At 45.4% G+C, this 22,028-nt stretch overlaps 1 protein-coding gene across 3 annotated transcripts in view; it reads right to left on the bottom strand.

Moving 5' to 3' along the window:
• The window catches only part of Nckx30C (solute carrier family 24 member Nckx30C), a 66,099-nt gene that overhangs the window by 41,014 nt on the left and 3,057 nt on the right, over positions 1 to 22,028 (bottom strand). For all 3 annotated transcript variants that reach the window (XM_017898530.1, XM_017898531.1, XM_017898529.1), the window contains exon 2: positions 15,041 to 15,064. In XM_017898530.1, coding sequence (XP_017754019.1) covers positions 15,041 to 15,064 — 24 coding nt within the window. The remainder of the gene's footprint in view (positions 1 to 15,040; positions 15,065 to 22,028) is intronic.

Here is a 22,028-nt window from a genome sequence, read left to right on the forward strand (position 1 = left end):
AATTGGCAAAGGTCCTGAACGCCCGTTGCGGCGTATCATCGCGCTCGCGGAATTACCGCTATCCTGCACGAATCTCGGGCTAAGAGGATTTAAGGCCGGGTTGTCGCGCGCTGTTAAATATTTATCAGTCGCGAGAAACTGCCAAAACGGAGAAACGAAGAGAACGCCGACGAAGGAGCTGGCCGACGAGGAGGAGAAAAACTAGTTAAGCGAGCTCTCGGATCGCGGCATTTTTCCCGCAAAACTCGCTCGTTATCGCTGCGTTTTATCGCGATCGTTACGTTTGCCTGCAGCATCCCGGTTCCCGCGGGATGGCAGTCGCTGTGGAAAATCCAGTGCCTCTCTCTCTCTCTCTGCAACGGGGAGTAACAAACGCGTGCAAACGCGGACAAACGCGGACAAACGTGAACAAACGCGAGCAAACGCTGGCTGGTTGCGAGCGCAAACACGGGTCGGGTTTATTTGCCAGAGAAAATATCGACGCGACGTGGAAGACTGGGAGGAAACGTCTGGGGCGAATAAAATATGACTACCCCGTCGACGTTGCAAGACGAAACGACCCTGCACACGTACGTACATGCACGCGGGGTTGCACACGCGAGCGAGCGCGGAATCGAAGAATAATAAATAGAGCGGAATGATATTCGGCAGACTTCTCGTGACGCGTCGTGTTTATCTGGAAATGTAGGGAAATCAACCCCCAGTGGCGGGTGGTGTATCACGGAAATGGGCGTGGCATTGGGTCGGTCGGGTCCTTTTCTGGTTGGAGCATGCCCGATACGCGAAACGAAAAACGACCAATTGATATGGTTAATTGCGAACCGCTAGCATGTGTATACACGTCGAACCGGCTGACGTCGAGCTGCACGCTCGCAGGATCGCGTGCTAAGTCGAGCGCACGAGATGTAAGCTGCTTACTTCAGCGGCTGACAAATTTATACGAGTTACCTCGATCGTTGCACTCGCAGCTCCCTCGATCCCCGTTTCGTTTTCCTTTCCAATTCCTCGGATAACGCGCCACCCCTATCGAGATTGCCTCCGCACTGGCTTTTAGGGTTGCGTTCGAACGATTCAACCGCGTTATAATTATTTAAACGATAACCATCGAGAGCAAACGCTGTTGGAACCCGGATTTCAATATACAACACGGGTTCCAGCAACGAGGCTGCGTTGGAAAAATACAAGTCGGCGGAGAGGAAGAAAACAAAACAGAAATTGAAACCTGGAACTGACTGAACTGAACTGTGCTGAAACTGTGGCCTCAACCTGAGCTTTCGCAAATTTTATGGACGCTTATATAATGTTAGTTTTTGAAGGGTTGAAGATGACCATTGGCCCTTAGTGAAAGTGGGAATGAGTCAATTGTTTTTCGACTCTGAAATAAGTGGGCGCTTATATAATGTTAGTTTTTGGAGGGGTGAAGATGACCATTGGCCCTTAGTGAAAGTGGGAATGAGTCAATTGTTTTTCGACTCTGAAATACTCTGAAATACTTGGTTTGTCAGCCAAGTCCTTCTAGTGACTAAGGGCCAACGAATCGTTAGTCATCCAACAACGCGTTTCCAGGTTCCACGTGCGCGATGCGCTTCCAACGATCGACGTCGTTATTTCAAGATACATTTAGGGGGATGAAATCCGGAAGAACCGCCGGAGAATTCGAGACCGTGACCGAATGGTAAATAAATGACGGGTTTCGAGTACCCAGAAGAGGAAAAGAGGCAGGAAAATAGAAGAGGCTTTCCGGGCCCGTAATTTTCCGGCACTCGGGTCGCCGGATGACGTCTGGTTCGGTCCACGGCTCGGATCCATCAAGGTTTACACCGACGTCGAGGATTATCGATCTCGAATCGACTTGTATTCCAGGATAATCCGACCAATTCGAGGATAATCGAATTTTTCTCGGGAAGAAGTCGTCTTCCGCGTGGAAATTCGCGGACCAGCGCGAGATCGTTGGTCGCCGGAAATAAGCGGCGTCCCGTCGATTAGCGCCGAACCGGAAATGATCGGCAATCCCGTGGCCGATCATCTAGCTGACCACTGCGTCCTGTTCCACGGCCGGATCTCGACGTCTTCCCAAGTTTAACCTACATACCGCGTGCAACCCCTTCCGCCTGGCCGGTCGCCTCGCTTCCACGACGTTCCCGAGCGTTCTCGTGCTACCGGCGCATATTCGCGTGTCCTGTGATACGTCAGGGAAGCCCTGACCCTGGCCGACTTTCCGCGAAAAAAGAAACTGCGAGCTCGAGCAGGTCGGAACAGAAGAATAAGGGCGGAGGGTGGTGGACAAATGAGTCGGGACGAGATCTCGCCGCGTAATTAACGACAGCCGAGTGTGTGCACGCTCGTGCGCGAGTCCTCGAGAGTCGACGCGGATGTCGGACAAACGCGAGACATCCGCAGGAATTAATCCGAATTAATCTCACTCGGAGAACGGGGGCTGCTCGCGGAGCGGAGAAGCGGGTAATGGCCCGGTGCCGATAATCGTCGCGATTAATCGTACCTCCGGTCCAAGAGGGTAGGAAAGAATGGGGCGAAGAGATTGGACTCCGTGTGTAAAGCCATAGAAATATCGTCTTCCGGCGATATACGTTCAGTGACAAAAATTAGCCCCTTACACTCGGAGAATCGAAATAAATCTGTACAGAAGAATAGTAATTCGTGGACCTTCAGCCATAAAATTGACGATATTTTTAAAACGGTAAATAAGAAATCGTATGCAAATTAATATGTAGAATGTGGTAAAGATCGGATTTATTGTAAATTTGCTATGCCTATGCAACGATGATGACAGGCCTGTTAGAGGTTGCAGGCCAATACCGACCTTTGGACCTCAAGATACTATGCAGGCATCAAGGGGTTGATTTTTGGGGTTTAACACTAGGACTACCGATCTTTAATGTATAATGTACCTAACTATAACGTGCACGGATTACAGTAATTTCAGCGATACGATGAATATGAGTGAATATATTGATTACGGTTCTTTCTTAATACGAGTTGATACCAATTTTATTCTTAAAGCAGGTGTATGTGTTCGGTGACTGCAAAAAGGAAAATTCTAGGACCAGTCATTTTCACTGGGTTGGTAGTCTAGTGTTAACGACGGTAAGAATTGCCATAAACGACGTCCTCGATAACTTAGTCGCATGAATCTGGGCAAAATCTACATAGGACCCCGAGGAGAACAAATATCGATAAATTATCCACGATTCCGAGATGTCTGTTCAAGATGTAGGGAACAGAATTTTTGCGAAAGGTAATCAGACAGGCAAGGGGTTAACACTAGAACTACCGATCTTTAATGGGTACCTAACTATAACGTGCACAGATTATAGTAATTTCAGCGATACGATGAATATGAGTGAATATATTGATTACAGTTCTTTCTTAATACGAGTTGATACCAATTTTATTCTTAAAGCAGGTGTATGTGTTCGGTGACTGCAAAAAGGAAAATTCTAGGACCAGTCATTTTCACTGGGTTGGTAGTTCTAGTGTTAAAAGGGCCTGCTGTCTCTCGCTGCTCTCACTCTCAAATCCGGAACAGCGCAGATCCCTTACGTATTGTGACCCACAGTGGTGTGATAAAAACCATAACAATAATGGTATAATAATTAACACATAGAATTATTTGATTTCGACGCCTCGCACACCGTTACGTTGTCTTAAATTTGACATATTAATCAGTATCGATCTTTGAAATTTTATCAAATGATGACTGAAGCTCTCGATGATGCCCTCTCGAGTGCAAAGGGTTAAACTTTATACATCCAATTGCTGTACGACTGAATACGGTTACATCCCTGTACGCTAATCGTTTGAATTTCCTCCCAGAAATTCCCAACACGTGAATTCCCAAATTCCCAACACGAGGAAAAAGTCAAAACGAACTTTTGATTCTGATTAAATTTTATATTTCTTCGCGGTATAAAATATACGAAGCTTTGAAGTCGTCTATGATGCAGACGGTGAACTGTCAAAAAGTGCCCCGTCGAACCCTTCAGCTAGGTTTTTATAGGTTCTATGACAACCCATTGCATCGCTCAATCCTGTTTCAAGAATTGATAAGCTGAATGGTTCCCCGAAGCAAAGATAGATCTCGATGCAGAGTGACGCCATCCAAATAGACTCCTCTCGCAATATATTAACACTAGATTTACGGATCTCGTCAATTGGACGGAAGGGTTGCTCAAATTATACGATGGTAACAGATTTAGTTAACTTATATTAAGACTGTTAATATTGTAGGATACTTTTTGACTTCCCCAGGTATAGAGGCCCGGTTAGCGTCTGGCGGCCAGACGAGCCTGGGGAAGTTGGGGCCAGGCCATGTGAGGTAGCCTGGCTCAACCCCGGTTTTCCCCATTGTAAACCGGGGGTGACGCATCCGTGGACACCTCTTGGAAAGGGTCCCCGCGTGGGTGACCCTTCAGAGAGCCTAACCTGAAGGAGGAATCCCTTCCATCTCAGAGTGTTACGTGGAGGGAGCTTTCTCCTCCTTCGGGGGAGGCTCTTGCCTTCCAGACGGGCTTAAAAGGGCCCGCTCTGGAAGATAGGGAGAGTTTTGAGATAGTCATTAGAGAGTTGAGACCGAGAGTTGTGATTGCGAGAGTTACGCGTTATTGAGAATCGAATAGAAAATACAGACTGCAGTGAATCTGAGTATTCCGAGGTACTCTCCAGCGAGTAGAGACTGTGTGACTCTACGATATAATATATAATTGTTTTTAAATTAAACTAATGTGGGCAACTTTCACCGCTGCCCATTGTCTTCCGGCAGGAGAAAGCTCTTCGTTGGAGTTCTAGGAAGGCCTAAGGGCTACAGCCACAGATGGGGATGCTGGACACCAAGCTTGGGTGTCTGGCCCGGAACTCAGCGAAGGAGGCTACAGACACGTGGAGACAAGGCGACAGAGAGGAGACAGGCCCCATAAAACAACGAGGGATGCATTTTTGGGGCACTATCCGATCAGCGTACGAAAAGAATAACAAAGTTACCCAGGAACAAAGAGCCTAGTTTACTAAAATCCTTCCTACACTAATCGTTTAACCCATTGACTGCCACGCAAATTTAGCGCGTCTTGCCCTGGGTGCCACGGTTTTATTTTAAAGAAAACATGAAGTTTTACAAAATATAATGATCTAATCGTCAGAGTTATAATTTTAATAGTTTTAATAATAAAAATTGATAATTAATACGTTCTCTGCACTATATACATTTTTCATTCATCCTTACTGATAATTCCTAACTCAAATGGCCATTTGTAGCCAATCTAAACTTGCAGCTGGCAGTCAATGGGTTAAAAAAAAGGTACGTGGTTTCCTTTACCTGTCAATTTGACAGGTGTACTTAGAAATAGGTACACAGATAGCGTCCGTAAACCTAGTGTTAATTAACATCGATTTTTAGAATCTGATTAAATGGCGATCGAGAGTCGCCTCTCGAGTGTAAAGGGTTGAAGGTGGGCCTCCTTTGTTAATCCGCCGCGCAGATCAAGCGGATCGCCGCTTCGTTTTGAGACTCCGGTTATCACTGCTACGTGCTCCTCACTTACATGCACATCGCCTTATCTGTAACCGAAGCTCGCAAACTCTTACCTATTCTTACATTATGCCATTTTTAGTTTCAACCTGTACGTATCGTGGAAGATAGAGAATATACCCAAATTCCCAAACGATTATGTCATTTCGTTTGGAACGTCGAAGTAAAATAATTCCACGTCTTAATTTGCATACGATTTCTTATTTATCCTTTGAAAAACATCCTCGACTGTATGGCAGAAAGTCTTTAAGTCTTTGAATTACTATTTTTCTCTAACGATAAAATCGTCCAGTGCAAAGGGTTAAAAGGGCAGCTGAGAAGCGGACTGCGGAAGCTTTACGTGAGAGACGAGAGCAGTGTGTGAATATCATTTATTTATTTATTTATTTATTTATTTAATAATAATTTACGGGGTAGTAAAACCCATTAGTGGAAAATAAAAATACATCGGTTTGTTAGAAAGAAAAAAAAATATAGGTTACGTATAGTAGAAATAACGATATTGTCGATATAAATAATTTGTTTAGGGATTTAGGATCTGGTTTTTAAACGAAGAGATACTGCCAAAAAATATTGCCAAAGATATTGCCAAAAAATTGAAGGTTTGCTGAGAAATTGTTAGAGAGAATGCGCATTCTATTGATAGGGTCTGCGGATTCGAGTCGTGAAGTATTGTGCTGGTCAGGTATAAAGATGGATGACTAACGATTCGTTGGCCCTTAGTCACTAGAAGGGTCTAGCTAATAAATGAGGACCAATTTCAGAATCCAAAAACAACTGACTCATTCCTACTTTCATTAACACTAGGTTTACGGACGCTATCTGTATACCTATTTCTAAGGATACCTGTCAAATTGACAGGTAATGGAAACCACGTGCCTTCTTTTATAATAGTTAGTTTAATTTAAAAACAATTATATATTATATTAACAGTCTTAATATAAGTTAACTATACCCTTTTTCTTCAATCTAGTTTTGACTCTACATGCGAACAGTCAGAATACATTTCATATACCTTTCTTAGGATAGAATAAAGATAATTATAGAATAAAGAGAGTTATTTCTTTTTACCCATAATCCCAATATGACCCTTGCACAAGTATGTTCGAAAAAGACTCATTGTTTATTGATGCTCGGAATGTTATTTTTATATTATGTAAAAATATTAACTTACCACGATATTAGTCGAAAATGTCAATAAAATGAAATTTTTCAGTCAAAACCTATTAGGATTGAAATGACTATAGTGATCCAATAGAACTTTCCTCTCTCATTTATGCAAAAAAATTAACTCAACACGATATTAATCGAAAATGTCAATAAAATTAAATTTTTCAGTCAAAACCTATTAGGATTGAAATGACTATAGTGATCCAATAGGATTTCCTTCTCTTATTTATGCAAAAAAATTAACTCAACACGATATTAATCGAAAATGTCAATAAAATTAAATTTTTCAGTCAAAACCTATTAGGATTGAAATGACTATAGTGATCCAATAGGATTTTCCTCTCTTATTTATGCAAACAAATTAGTTCATCACGATATTAGTCGAAAATGTCAATAAAATGAAATTTTTCAGTCAAAACCTATTAGGATTGAAATGACTATAGTGATCCAATAGGATTTTCCTCTCTTATTTATGCAAACAAATTAGTTCATCACGATATTAGTCGAAAATGTCAATAAAATGAAATTTTTCAGTCAAAACCTATTAGGATTGAAATGACTATAGTGATCCAATAGGATTTTCCTCTCTTATTTATGCAAAAAAATTAACTCATCACGATATTAGTCGAAAATGTCAATAAAATGAAATTTTTCAGTCAAAACCTATTAGGATTGAAATGACTATAGTGATCCAATAGGATTTTCCTCTCTTATTTATGCAAACAAATTAGTTCATCACGATATTAGTCGAAAATGTCAATAAAATGAAATTTTTCAGTCAAAACCTATTAGGATTGAAATGACTATAGTGATCCAATAGGATTTTCCTCTCTTATTTATGCAAACAAATTAGTTCATCACGATATTAGTCGAAAATGTCAATAAAATGAAATTTTTCAGTCAAAACCTATTAGGATTGAAATGACTATAGTGATCCAATAGGATTTTCCTCTCTTATTTATGCAAACAAATTAGTTTATCACGATATTAGTCGAAAATGTCAATAAAATTAAATTTTTCAGTCAAAACCTATTAGGACTAAAGTGACTATAGTGATCCAAGAGGATTTTCCTATATTATTTATGCAAAAAAATTAGTTCACCACGATATTAGTCGAAAATGTCAATAAAATTAAATTTTTCAGTCAAAACCTATTAGGATTAAAATGACTATATTATTATTACTATTTGAAATGACTATATTATTTATTATACTGTTTTTAGGTTCGACCTATGTATCTTAGAAGAGAGAGAATATACCGAAATTCCCAAACGAGTACGTGGTTTCTTAACTTTTGTCAGTAAGTGTTGTATCTTTCGATCTCAGACCCTAGGACTACCCTTGCTACCGGCTGAACGGGCGCTTACCTCTGGCCATGTACTTATAATTAGAGGGACGGGCGATTATTGTTAGTCGCTTTCGTGCTCTGCAGAAATTAGACGAACGTGGTCGTAATGGTCGGCCATCCGATTTTTTAACGTCGGTTTAAAATTACACGTGGGAGCAAATTGTGGTCCGAGGGAGAATAAACATTTTTCCCGGTAAATTTAGGTAATTGCAATGCGATTATTTATTACACGGTTATTCGCGAGAGTGATCGAACGCTATACGTGTTTCAAAGGGACTGTGCGAGCCAAAAAATCCGATTTTCATGAAAATTGGCGTGACAGAGCGCTAACGATGGAACGCATTTTAGTCGAGAAGCTTTGCAGAGTTGTATTTGAAGAAATGGAGATCGGATTGCGAATATCTGCGAATTTGAAAAACTAATCTACGTGTCATTCGTTATGTTAAATGTACACGCGTGATTACATTGAAATTAAAATTTTTGAATTGGGGTACTAATCGACGCTAAACCTACCACCGTTTAAATAACCATCTTTAAACTTTTGGTCCGATCCTCCATTTTGGTAGATTTTTAAACTCCTTAGCTTATGATTCAACGTCAGGCAGGTCAAGTCATTTCGTCTGAATACTACGAAGAGTAACACGTAACTGACACAGGAAAATATGGGTGAAAATTAACCACGAGCCTGATCCGTGATGTTTACGTCGGGACCTATTTGCAAACCACGTCTCTCAGCCGTGAAATTCGTATATGACCCGATATTCGTACCACGAGTCTCGCACGATATTATAGGCAAAGTATTGTCTATCTATCGATCATTTGAACAGTGGTAGATCCGTATGAAAATACGTATAGCATTAGAATACTCTTGTAAGGGATTGTATGGCCAACAAATTTCTGTTATAAACGACACGATCACGATTTTACGCTAAAACCATTTACCCACGAGCATAACAAGATTTCAAACGCAGAACCGATGAAAATTTCCAGCAAACCAGAGGCGATCAGCGTGAATCGAAGAAGCGTGGCGAAACGGAAATGGCGAGGAGGCGTGCGAGCGCGTTGCACTGTCGATACGTCGATGCGCGCGAAAACAAGCGACAGGGCGTCTAAAAGGATAGACGACAAACGTTCCAGCGATCCACGCGTTTCCCTTCTTTCCTCCCCATATTTTTTTCCCTCCTCTTCTCTCCGTTCTCCGCTTTTTTTCCCCACTCTGCACCCTTTCCACGCGCGTAAACACTCGCGTCCGAGGCGAAGCGGAGTCGCGTGGAGCGCTCGCGTAGGCGCTTATCGCGCTGGCAATATTTCGAGAGTGCCGCGCGCCGTTAGGCAAACGCTTGCAAGTTCCTCGTCGCGTTTGAACAATAGCGAGCACTCGATTGTCAGAATCGTCTTTCGCACCGACTCGCCAAGGACGACGGTGTTTCGAACAAACTTTTCCACCCTGCCCTGTGCGAAACGACTCGCGGAAACCAGCTCCTATTCGCCGACCACCACCCTCCGCTTCAGCAACCCGGCCCCACGATCGAATTCGCGGATCTTTGCAACCGAGACCGACCCCCCACGACGGAAGGAACGCGATCGATCGGCGCTCGTCGACGAGCCCTTAAAAGATTAAGGTCGTACTCGAAAACCTTCGGCATTTCCATGTTTACCACGCTATTTACGCTTTTTCTATTTACGCCTTCGATTTAACGACCGGTCGAGCCCAACTCGGGCCGAGCGCAGTCGGTCCTTGAAATTTTTAACGAGACCTTCGGCCGAAGGGCTGCTAGGGTCGCTGAAGCGGCGAGTAACGCGCGTTGGAACAATGGATAAACTTGAAATTGCCAGCGAGAGGGTGAGAAATGGAGAGAGAAAAAAGGGAGAGGAGAGAGGAAGGTTTGGATGCGTGGCTGTGACAGATGTCGTTGGATGACGCAGCACGAGCGGATCCCCGACTGTCCCCCGAATCTTTTGTTTCGAAGATCGGTTTGACGTAATTGAACGAGCGCCGGGGTTAAAATATTTCACCGTCGACGGCAAGTAGGTCAAACAGAGGAAAAGTAAGCTACATTGAACGAGCTACTCGAACCTATTCGGGGTGAATCAATTAGGACGCGCGGCCGAAAAAGTTGGTAATTATTTCGTGATCGTTAAAGGGAACGGGTGGAAGCATCGTCGATAGGGAAGTAATAAGAGGTTCGAAGGACACGCGCGTTCTTCGTCGATTCTTCTCGTTTCACCTCGATTACGATTAACCGGCGAGCCAAGGGTAGATGGGATGGGTCCAGTGGATGCCGATGAACCGGAAAGCTTGTTCGCGGCATGAATGGAACAGCGGCTAGTATCGAAGCATCGAATGGAGAACGTGTGCATTAACGTGCATCGGGGCTCGCATGCACTTAGGCCGAGGGTTGCCGGAATATTCGTGAATAAATGATCGCCTGGCTTACTACCGACTTCGATTCACTGTCGTCGTCTTCCCATGACCTACCGCTACCTACCTAGACGCGTCCCCGCGGTATTTAAAATTTTCCTCGCTTCCACTTCCAGGTCTATCGTCGTAATCTCGCTTTTACGCCGCCGACTAGGCCATCCTCGTATAATCGAGGGTTTACCCAATATCGTTTACAACGATCGATACCGTCCATTCTTCGGGTCTCCAAAATCCTGCCACGACTCGCCGATAGTCTTCCTATCCGCCAAACTTTTTCACTTACGCCAACTTTTCCTCCATTATCGCGGAATAATTCCAACCTCCGAGACTCGACGAGAACGTAAACAAATCGGTGGTACCCTGAAACCCTGCAGAGTCGACGAAGGAATCGACCATTTCACCATTGTTACCATTTTTGCCATCTATTTTCGCGTTGAGAACAGTCATAGCGCGATTCATTTTCGCACACAGACCTGTCATACCGCGGTTTTGGACCTGCACCGTGTTTCTGCTACGTTTCCGCCGCATTTCGCGAGTCTTGCCGCAAAACTGAGAAGAGAGGACCGAAAAGAAAGAATCGAGAACGGAGATACGACGGTGGAACGAGGAGGAAAAAGTGGCGACCCGAGCACACCGCGGTTTTCATCGGTTTTCCGAACGAATCGGGGAACAACGAAGCACAGTGGCGAGCTCAATGGCGACCGAGGCTCCCGTCCAACTCGTTGGATGACACTGCGGTCTATAAACGACTCCTCTGCCAGGTTGAGCGTGGAGCAAGTGTACACGTTTACGAAGCAGTAAATGTCGCGGTTGGTAACGGACGGGATATCCTAAGTGATATTAACCGACATGGGAAAACACGTTTTATGGACGTTAACGGTGTGGCCTGTCGAAGCAAACATCCACGAAGGCGTCGATCGTCGTGATTGATCGCACGGAGGCTAGCCGAGAAAACGAAGAATTACGATACTGGAGTAATTAAAAGGAGTAATTAAAGAAGATCTCGCCTGTGAGCCACCTAGGCAGACCTAACCTTCTCGCCGCAGCGCGACGCCATTTTCTCTTCGTCCATTTGTCTCCGCGTTAATGACCTTCGTCCGAGAATCCAAAGGTCCTCTGAGGAAAACGCGCAGGATCGCGAGATGGTCGCTTCCTTCCTACCGTCCGAGTGCTCCCTTCGCGATCCGTGACTGGAAATGATCGCATTACTCGTAGGAAGCGAAATAGTTGGAAGCAACTGAGAATGGGGGACAATGGAGACCCGGATGAAATGGCTGGATAAAGAGTCGTCGGAGAGCGAGGAGAAATTAAAAGACGTGGAAATGAGCTGGCGAATCGAATTCCTGACTCTGTTGAATTCCTTCCGACAGGATCTCTCGAGAAGATGATCGAGAAGGTTAGAGCTTCGTCCTGGGCTGTCAGAGGGAGTCGAGAGAGCGAAAAACAAGCTGGGGATGTTTCGAATCCGATTACGATTAAATTTATGGCGACGAGCTGGCAAGTAAGTTTGGACTTGGGAGAGTCACTCGAGGAAGAAACCGACGATCTCGATCTCTAATGCGCACGCTTGTACACGTATAGACACACGGTGCAACACGGACCAGTGCTCTATGAGCATCTCCGGCTAGGAATCGGCTATCCGGAACCGATAGTGCTGCAATTACGCAACTTTGACTTGCGACCTAGTTCGCGTTGCCATAGAAAATCACTGGCCGCAACTTTTCTCATACAGAATGCGCGATAAAGGACAACAGTCTCGGCCAGATTCTCGCAAATCTTATCGAAGAGTTCCTTTCTTCGAGTAAGCCCCGTGGTCGGGCACAGGCTTGATTTATCTCGCTGGAACTAGGTCGATCGTGGCCTAATCGAAACGTGACTCCGTTTTTCGTCCAAGGTGGGGACCACCTTTTCAGGAATATTTCATCGACCTAGGAAAGTAATTTGGTTACATACAGACTCGGCCACAGCCCCATGAATCATCCACGTTTCCTCAAAACATCCCCGATCGTACTAATAGAATTGCAAAAGCGACGAGGGTTGAACCGGCGAGCGAAACAAGAAAAAGTATACGACACAGGTCGATGCTGATTAATTCAGCGGGACGATCAGACTTTCAAAGACAGGACTGCTATTTTCCATCGAACATCTCGAAATCCAATCGGAAAGGAAACTCGTGCACGCGGTCGTTGCTCGGCTATCGGTGTACGCGTATAAATCTCGCTGATCCACGACGCGGATTCCGTTCGATCACACACTCGATTCGCGGAGTTGTCTAAACGAAGGAATAAAGGAATAAACGAGCAAACGAACGGACCACTTCGACCGGGTGACACTGTAGCGATCAACGTTCACACCTTCACTGCTAGATCTCAGGTCTGAGGTTTCACGCGAGTCCTCGATGAATTCTGGATCCCCATAGATACAAGTTCCTATGCTATCAAAGTATCCCCCGTCTAAGGCAAGGTCTGCTAGAAGCTTTACCGACGAGTCCATTATCAGGCCCAAGACGATACGCATCACTTCATTCAGTCCTACCTGCTACCTATCATAGCAAGAGGTCTATCAGGATACCAACCGGTAGCACCATAGGAACCACAAGATTTCTTTCGTAACCCCTGCAGGAGGGACCCCACAACCTTTATCGTCGTTTCCCTCGTATTCGTGACTCGTACTAGTGTGTATAAGATGTTAATAAAGCTAACGTCGAGACAGAGACAAATCTGGAAACAAAGATACCGTTTTTAGGAGGATTGACTGCTCTACCTATCACAGCAAGACGGCCATCAGGGTACCAACCGGCAGCACCATAGAAACCACAAGACAACCATCCTTAACCCTCATGGGGGACACCTTTGACACCTTCCCGCGAAGTGGTCCCGAATCGTACTTACCAGGGTCGCAATGGACGTCGTTATCGAACGAAACTCGCGCGCACGTGCACCTTCGACCGGTCCAAGCAATTTTCTCTTTTCTCCGTTTCCCTTTACCCTTTCCACCCTACGTGTCGCTGTCTCGCGTGTACGTGTGAGTGAGAGGATGCTGCGTGTGTGTACGTGGCTACGTATCTATTATGCGGAAACGGGGTTGAGGGCGTGGATAAACGATTCTTTTTTGTCGCGGCTGACACTTCTCGCGCGCGCAGCGACCTGGCCTGGTGCATCCTGAACCGAGGGTGCTCGATGCAGAGAGAGACAGATCAGAATTGCGACGACCGAAGAAGGTGACAACCAGGCCAAACTCGCGCCAGGACTCTGTCCTCCCATACCTTCCTTCACCTTTCCTTCTTCCTTAACCAATCCTCTCTAATTCCCACGTCGTTGGGTACCCTTCAACCCTTTGCGGACTAGCGCCGCATATATGCGTTCGGCGGGAACCATCAGTTAGCCCGAGGAACTCGTATATGCGTTTGATGAGCACAACTGATAGGGCCGAGGGACTGATAAATGTGCCCCACGTAAACGCGTTGCTATGACCGAGAAACGTAAACATAGGACCGCACGTCCCAAGTTAACACGTTGAACACCACGTCCCTAAGAACCAGACTTAGACTTTCCGTTCAGGCCCAGAAGGACCCGCATGGCGGCCAACTGTGGTATGAACGGAACGGCAAGTAACACCAGCGTGGCGTTTAACGCGATAACCCCTTGACTACGGCAGATTTTGATACGCAGCGGCCGTACCATACGACAAGAATTGAGACACGGTGTGCGCCATTTTTGTGAAGAGAAAACAAGCGCCCTCCGCGTCAGAAAGCTAAACTACGCCGAGCGCCTATAGGCGACTTTCGTGTTACAAACGCAAAATTTCTAAGCACCTATTGGCACCCTTCGTGTCACGAATGCAAAATTTCTAAGCACCCATAGGCGCCCACAGTAGTCAAGGGGTTTATTGGTGGACTGATGTATGTCCTTATTGCTAGCGTTGCAAAGAACGAGAATCGCGTGTAAGCAGAAATGAGCTCTGCTACTTTCGAATGACTATCGCGGCAGCGACTCGGCCCCATGGTACTATTTAAAAACCACCCCATCCGCAAAGGGTTAACGCTCCATGGGACGAGGCGTGTGTCCCCTTCGCGCGGCAACTAAACGTTACCATAAAAATTTCGTTAGCTCGTGAAAAATAAAGAAAGAAGACAAAAATTGAGCGTAACTAAGAAATAAATCGAGACAACGAACGATCGTCCAATGGAGGGTTAATCATTGGCCAAACACCGCGCGGTACCTCGTTCCGGAAGTCGCGCGACTGGCGCGGGGTGAGCGTGACTTCCGGACCATCGGATTTAATGCTGCCACGAATAAACACATCGATCAAGAGGCACATAACGTGGCAATGTACGAGACACAGAACCATGCATCGCGTCGACTGCTCGGGCTCCTGCTCCTCCGGTTCTCACCCGGGGAACCGGTCAGCGAGGAGCGTCGGGCAGGCGACGGTCGCGTAAGAAAAGTCTGTGGACGGTCGTGAATGTGGTACGCAGAGGGTATACAGAGATGTAGAGGTACAGAGACAGATAGAGAGAGAGAGATAGAAAAAACAGAGATAGAGACATGCGACTCACCAATGCCTGGGCGGCGCTCTGGTGCTGCAAGCAAGAAACACCCAGTTACAATCACGGTAACGACAATCGAGTAATTGTTTGTTGATGATACGTGATTTCGCAAGCGGCACACACAGTCACACACGAGAATGCAGTGTTCGCGAAAGCGTTTCACATCGACTTGTGCACAGAGAGAGATTACGCGTCGGGAAGGAAAGGTTATGCGGCGTCGTAAGCCCGGCCGAAGGTCGCGGCTCGATCAGCGGACAAGGGGTTGACTAAGAAAAGAGAAAGAGAGAGAAAGAGAAGGGTGGAAGAGCAAGATGTAGAGAGAGAGAGAAGAGAAAGAAGCGGAAGAAGTGGAAGAAAAGGGGGAAGAAGAGAGAAAAAATAAGAGTGGGGGGTAGAAGAAGCGGAATCCTTGAAACTTACTTTCAGTCGTGCAAATAATTGCGACCTTCGATCGATACGACGGCATCTCGTTTCCCGAATGCAGTTTGTTTCGTTCTCTCCGTCGCGACATCTCGCAAGCTTGCAGAGGAAAAGCAGGGGAAGGCTCTCGTCGCGAGCGACAACAAGTGCTTGGTAGTAATTATGAGGCGCGATGATTGCTTTTCGTGTTTCTGACGTGTTCCACGCTGATCGATAGAGTTACTCTGACGCCGATTCCGCTCGAAATCGGCATTGTTTCGCGTGCTGCCTATCTCGCACGGCTGCCTTCTATTCTTTCTATTTGTAAAAGATAGAGGAACATTCGGTGGTTCGTTTGCTGTCGGATCGTAGAGGGAGAGGCGTAAATCGGGTGAGCGAGTCAGGGGTGGTTTCCTGGACTCGGAGACAGGAAGGATTTCGAGAGAGCCATCGCTGTCTGAGAATCGAGCGGATACGGAAGTGCCGGGGAAAAAGGAGTCCTCGAGGAGCAGGAAAGCTAATAAACTTCGAGATGGGATAATCACCGTTAGGAAAATAAATTCCTCCAAACGCTCGGTGCAATCCCGGGGTGAATTAAATTCAGCGGCCGTGTCTCGGTTCGCGAGAACGAGGCTGAAGCGAAAAAATTGCACGGCAGGTTTCGAGTGCAGTTAAACGTTTCGACAACCGGATTACAGCGGCATATCCGAGGCGAGAAGGTTCCGCTTTGATCCCAAGTTTCGCCACTCCAAGTTTTCGCGCTTCTTCCGAGCCTCGCCGAGAACCAAGAAGAATTCCTTAATTGCGTGTTCCCTCGCGGAGAAAACTGGCACGAGCTATAAGTACACGGAGAGCTTATTTGCCAGCAGGGAACGCGACGTACCTACGGAGTAGATCAATTTCACCCGAGTTCGGTTACGTTCGAGATACTCGCGGAATCACGCAGCTCTGCGAGCTCCTCTGGATCACGCGCCTAACTTTCCTGGCGAATCTGCTAGCAGAATCCACCCCGATGCGCGAAATTTCATTGGCGAAAGTTGCGGACCTTGCGCGATTATTCCGGAGAACTATCGTATGAGAATCGAAAGGAAAAGAGAGGCTAAATTATTATAGATCATTTAAAGATCACGTATTTCTAACGATCGATGAGCGTTGTGTGGACTTTGAGTAATTGGTACCAGTAGTTATTCGTTAACAAAAATATTGGGATAATTTGTTAACGTTGCTCGAAGATCGGAGAGCAACTTGAACGATGCTATAATTTTAGGTAAAATTTCTCTTAATACTTGGAATATTCGAAATTTTTGAAACTACCGATTTCTTTGTAATTTTTATCGAAATTATTGAGTGCCATAAGAAAATTTGGGAATTCTTCATCGATTTTGGTAAAGAAATACGACGTTGAAGAGGTTAATTAACGTAATCTTTTGATCAAACTTCGTGACACAGAGACTGATGCCTGGCCCACGATCGATGTAACTAATCAGAGTTTCTTTGGGAAAGCGCGATAACTCGAACTAATCGAGCGATAAATCTATTCGATTCGGTCTTGCTCGATTTTGAACGATTCGCTTGAATCAGGAATATTTCTAGTCGTATCGCAGTATTGGTTTAAAATAAGAAACGCATCATCGACGTTTCACCCCTTCGGCGATAAAAAAGGGGTGCATCTTTTCTCCTCCTCTATCGACTATTCTGTCTCTTCGTTTTATAAAAACCAATGAAATATTCGCGAAAATTCGCCAAGGTTCGAAACATCGAGTCGATCATCGTATAGGCTATTAATGGATCGATCATCGTATAGGCTATTAATGGATCGATCATCACACCCTTATTCGCGTAAATTGCTAACCTTTCCTCCGACTAGCTTCACTTTGTAAAATTGAACGAACTATTCGCGAAAATTCGCGATAACTCGTGTGAATTTGCGAGAAACATCGAAGCGATTATTGCAGGAGCTACTATCGATCGATTATCACAACCCTAATCGCGTCAGATCGACACATTTTCCATTGACTAACTACATTTTGCAACACTATGCAAACTATTCGCGAAAATTCACGAAAATTCAGGAAAGTTTGCAAGAAACATCGAGTTTATTAGGAATAAACTATCATTGATCGATTATCATACCCCTGTTGACATAAGATCGCAATCTTTTTCTCCGGAAAATTTCACCGAGTATCATACCTCAAACTATTCGCGAAAATTCGCGAAAATTCATGATAATTCACAAAAGTTTGCAAGAAACATCGAGTCTATTACGAATAAGCTACCATCGATCGATTATGACACCCTTGTTGACCTAAGATCGCAATCTTTTCCTTCATTTAACCTCACCGTGTATCACACCTCGAACTATTCGCGAAAATTCGTAATAATTCACGCAAATTCGTGAGAAACATCGAGTCGACTATCGAATAAACTAACCTCACCGTGTATCACACCTCGAACTATTCGCGAAAATTCGCGAAAATTCGTAATAATTCACGCAAATTCGTGAGAAACATCGAGTCGACTATCGAATAAGCTACCATCGATCGATTATGACACCCCTATTGACCTAAAATCGCAATCTTTTTCTCCGACAAATTTCACCGTGTATTACTCCTCGAGCTATTCGCAAAAATTCTCGAAAATTCATAATAATTCACGATAATTCGCGAGAAAAATTAAGTTGATTATCGAATAAGCTACCAACGATCGATTATCACACCCCTATTGACCTAAAATCGCAATCTTTTTCTCCGACAAATCTCACCGTGTATTACTCCTCGAGCTATTCGCAAAAATTCCCGAAAATTCATAATAATTCACGATAATTCGCGAGAAAAATTAAGTTGATTATCGAATAAGCTACCAACGATCGATTATCACACCCCTATTGACCTAAAATCGCAATCTTTTTCTCCGACAGATCTCACCATGTATTACTCCTCGAGCTATTCGCAAAAATTCCCGAAAATTCATAATAATTCACGATAATTCGCGAGAAAAATTAAGTTGATTATCGAATAAGCTACCAACGATCGATTATCACACCCCTATTGACCTAAGATCGCAATCCCTTTTTCCGACATATCTCACCGTGTATCAGTCCTCAAATTATTCGCGAAAATCCGCGAAAATTCATAATAATTCACGATAATTCGCGAGAAAAATTAAGTTGATTATCGAATAAGCTACCAACGATCGATTATCACACTCCTATTAACCTAAGATCGCAATCCTTTTTTCCGACAAATCTCACCGTGTATCAGTCCTCAAATTATTCGCGAAAATTCGCGAAAATTGGCGAAAAACGAAACGTCGATGATCGCGCAAGCTGCGATCGATCGACCACCGCACACGCATTCGCGTAGGATCGCGATTCTTCGAGCGTTGCAGACCTGGCCGACGAGAAATGCATCGTTTTTTGGAAAAGCGCGGAAATGTCATTGGTCAAGGTAACGGGACGAATTTCCAGCCGCGAATCGATATTTTAACAAAAGAATCTCGGCCGCGCATTATCGTTAGCAGACGAAAATACCTTTTCCCGGGAAAAAGCAGGCGGCGCTGGATTCGAAACAATTTTTTCCTTTTCTCGAGCACCGTTTTCTTCCCAACAATCGTCCATCAACCTGGATAAGCGGTTTCGTTCGTCTATTCGCTACCTTTGCCTTCGAAATCTTTTATTTACCGGCCTGCCGCTCGCCGCAGCGAAACAATTGCCAAGCTAGATTGTTCCCCTAATTACGGCCGGTTAATTGTACACCGTACAAAGCGAAACAAGCCATAACTCGGACAGCGTATTACTTTTCGGGGCAAATCTAATCAAAAGTTGCGCGCAATTCCGAGCGTCGGGCATCCCTAATTGGAGGGTAAATGAAACTTCCGACTGGTTCGCGCGCTGTCGACACAGAGGATCGTAGCTCGATCGCAAACGTTAATCCCTCGGGTCGAAACAGGATCTTTTTACCCTCAACTTTACCTTCCAAACATACGTTTGCCCTCCGGAAACGAGTCCTCGATATTAACGGAAAGACAACTCGATCGACCAATAAAACATCAACGACATTCCACGTACGAGATTTCCTCGAAGTCTTCGCAAATATCGCTTCACTTTGCTCCGGGTACGTCCGTCATGCTCGGATTTCACAATTTTCTAACCTATACAACCCTGCTACCAATCTCAAGAAAGATCACAGACCAGCTTTAGAGAATGCACGAGAGTCCCAGGCGAGAAATCCGACTATAGAAAAGATGGCATCAAACGAGAATATGGTTATTTAAATATATTCCAAAGTTCAGGTCTACTGATCCACGTTTGCATTCAAGTTCGGCTATGCTAGGCGTAGTTCGAGCGGAAGACTACCATGACGAACGCCGGGAACACGCCTGCGCGATGAGTTTCGAGCTCGTTTATTCAGAGAAGATCCTTCTCTTCTTTAAAAATCACGGTTTCCAGGTGCACCGTGATTCGTCCCGTGCTCGGAAGCCCCGCGACTCGATCACATCGGCGAAACTTTTCACTCTGGGATTCCATCTCGACGAGAAACTGCCAGATCTTGCTCCCAGGCCAAACTTGGGGACGTCGGATATACCATTTCCTTTCGCGAAAAGTTCGCGTATTCTTCCAACCATCCGTATCAGCATGCAGGTAACGCGGATACCATTCGCCCTGGGCCACTTCGCCACGATAACTATGAAATTCCGCATCCCCGCGAGTTGCAATTGTAATCTCCCGCCAGATGACTAGTAATTCTATTAATCACCCGAGGGAAGCGCTCGTGTCGCCTCTATGCGAGTACATATTTGATATTTTCGAATAATTCTGTATTCTTCGTTTCCATGTCGCATCTTTCGACGCATTTCCTCGCCATATTTCAAGCACTTTCGTTTGGTTCTACGTCCCCTCGAGGTTAACGCGTTCTCCACGGTGCACGAGGTACTATAGAGCGTAGACTCTCGTTTCTGGAACGTTTCTGGCGCGAAATTCGAATCGACGCGTTCGCTCCTGGTACTGCGACGATAACTACGAAAGCGGTCTAAGTAAAAATTCTGAAAAGGCGATTTTATCGCTCGTTCTGTATAAAACCAAAGTAACAGAGGATTAAATGGATCGAGCTAGTTATTATCGGGCCGGTTATAATCCCGAGATTCGAATGTATAATACATTTGTACATAATTTATTACTCGTAATACGTAAAACACGGCACCGTTGTATCGCGTGCGATTGTGCATGGTGCATATACAAACAACGAGTCCAGGAGGACTTGGACCTAACCTCGTCAGGCGAGGATTAATTTATAATATATTTACGAAAGCTAGCGCGCGTTATGGTTGAGCAGCGAGCAATTACGATGCTTTAGCTCGCCTTTAACCTCGCAGGGTTCAAATCGGGGTTCACGCGAGACCCGCTTCCCTCGTGCATGGAATCGAACCCCGAAGACCGCGGGATCCAGGGTCGAGGTACTCGGGGTGCACGAATTCGCGTGTTTCCAGCGAGTAAACGTTGTCACCTGGACACGGAGAGGCCAAGACCCACGGAGAGGCTAATTATATCATTAGCATCAGCCCTCGGGTTCGCCGGCACCGTGGCAACACTTGGGGTCGGTGCGGTGAATCGGGTTTGGTAGGCAGATTGCTGGCAACTCGGGCGTGCATTTGACCAGCGTACGTACGTTTTATGTAACGCAAAGAGGAAGGTAGAGCGTGCACGAGCTCGGTGGTTGTATATCGTGGCGGCGAGGTTAAGCGCGGAAGGGCCTCTGTCGAATCGATTCGACGATGGGTGGAGGGCCTCTGCACACTGCAATGCCGTAACTTCGAGGAAGATTTCGAAGCGACCGTCGTGGAAAAAGACAAAAATGGGACAGAGAAAAAGACGATGCCTGTCGTCCGCGGAGCATCAGCTCCTCGCTCAACTATTGCACCCTCGCGCATTAATTCCACCTTTAATCTTCCGATTGCATCTCCTCGTCTTCTGAGCAACTTCGCGTGTCAGTCCAGGCAGGCAGTTTCGCGCCAGTCTTCGTGTTTTTGAAGAATTTCGAAAATTCCCGGTGAAAATTCGCGAGTCGCGCGCGAGAGACATGGCCGACTCTCGCGAGGGAAATTAAATTTGAGGAACCAGGCGGAGAACGTAAATTCCGTTTTCAATTATGCAGTCGTTTGCCGGCCTTCCGTTTCTCCGCGGTGATCAGTGTCAATAAGAGAATTATATTTCGCACTCTAGACACTTATCTAGGGATAATTGACAGTGGCGTTTCAGTTCTTCGCCGTACGAACGACGCCGGAAACGATTTCAGCCGTGGACGAAGACACGGAGTAATTGATCGCGAGATTCTCCGACGTAATTTTCACGCGGAATCCTGCCTCGGTTTTTCATACCAACCGAGGATTTACGAGTTTGTCTCACGACAGCCTGGCGTTCGCTTTTATACGGCGTTATAATGGTCGCTTTGGATTCTATCGATCTTGATAACGCAATTAACGTTGTCGCAGTCATGTGACGAACGATCTCCGACGCACGATATCCAGATGGCGAGTGGTAAATATTGTCTTTCGTGTCCCAGCAACCAGCAAGGTGACGCAGGCTTCTTTCTCTCTTCGCCAC

The sequence above is a fragment of the Eufriesea mexicana genome, unplaced genomic scaffold (genome assembly GCF_001483705.2).
Source record: "Eufriesea mexicana isolate 0111107269 unplaced genomic scaffold, ASM148370v2 scaffold654, whole genome shotgun sequence".
NCBI classification, from domain to species: domain Eukaryota; kingdom Metazoa; phylum Arthropoda; class Insecta; order Hymenoptera; family Apidae; genus Eufriesea; species Eufriesea mexicana.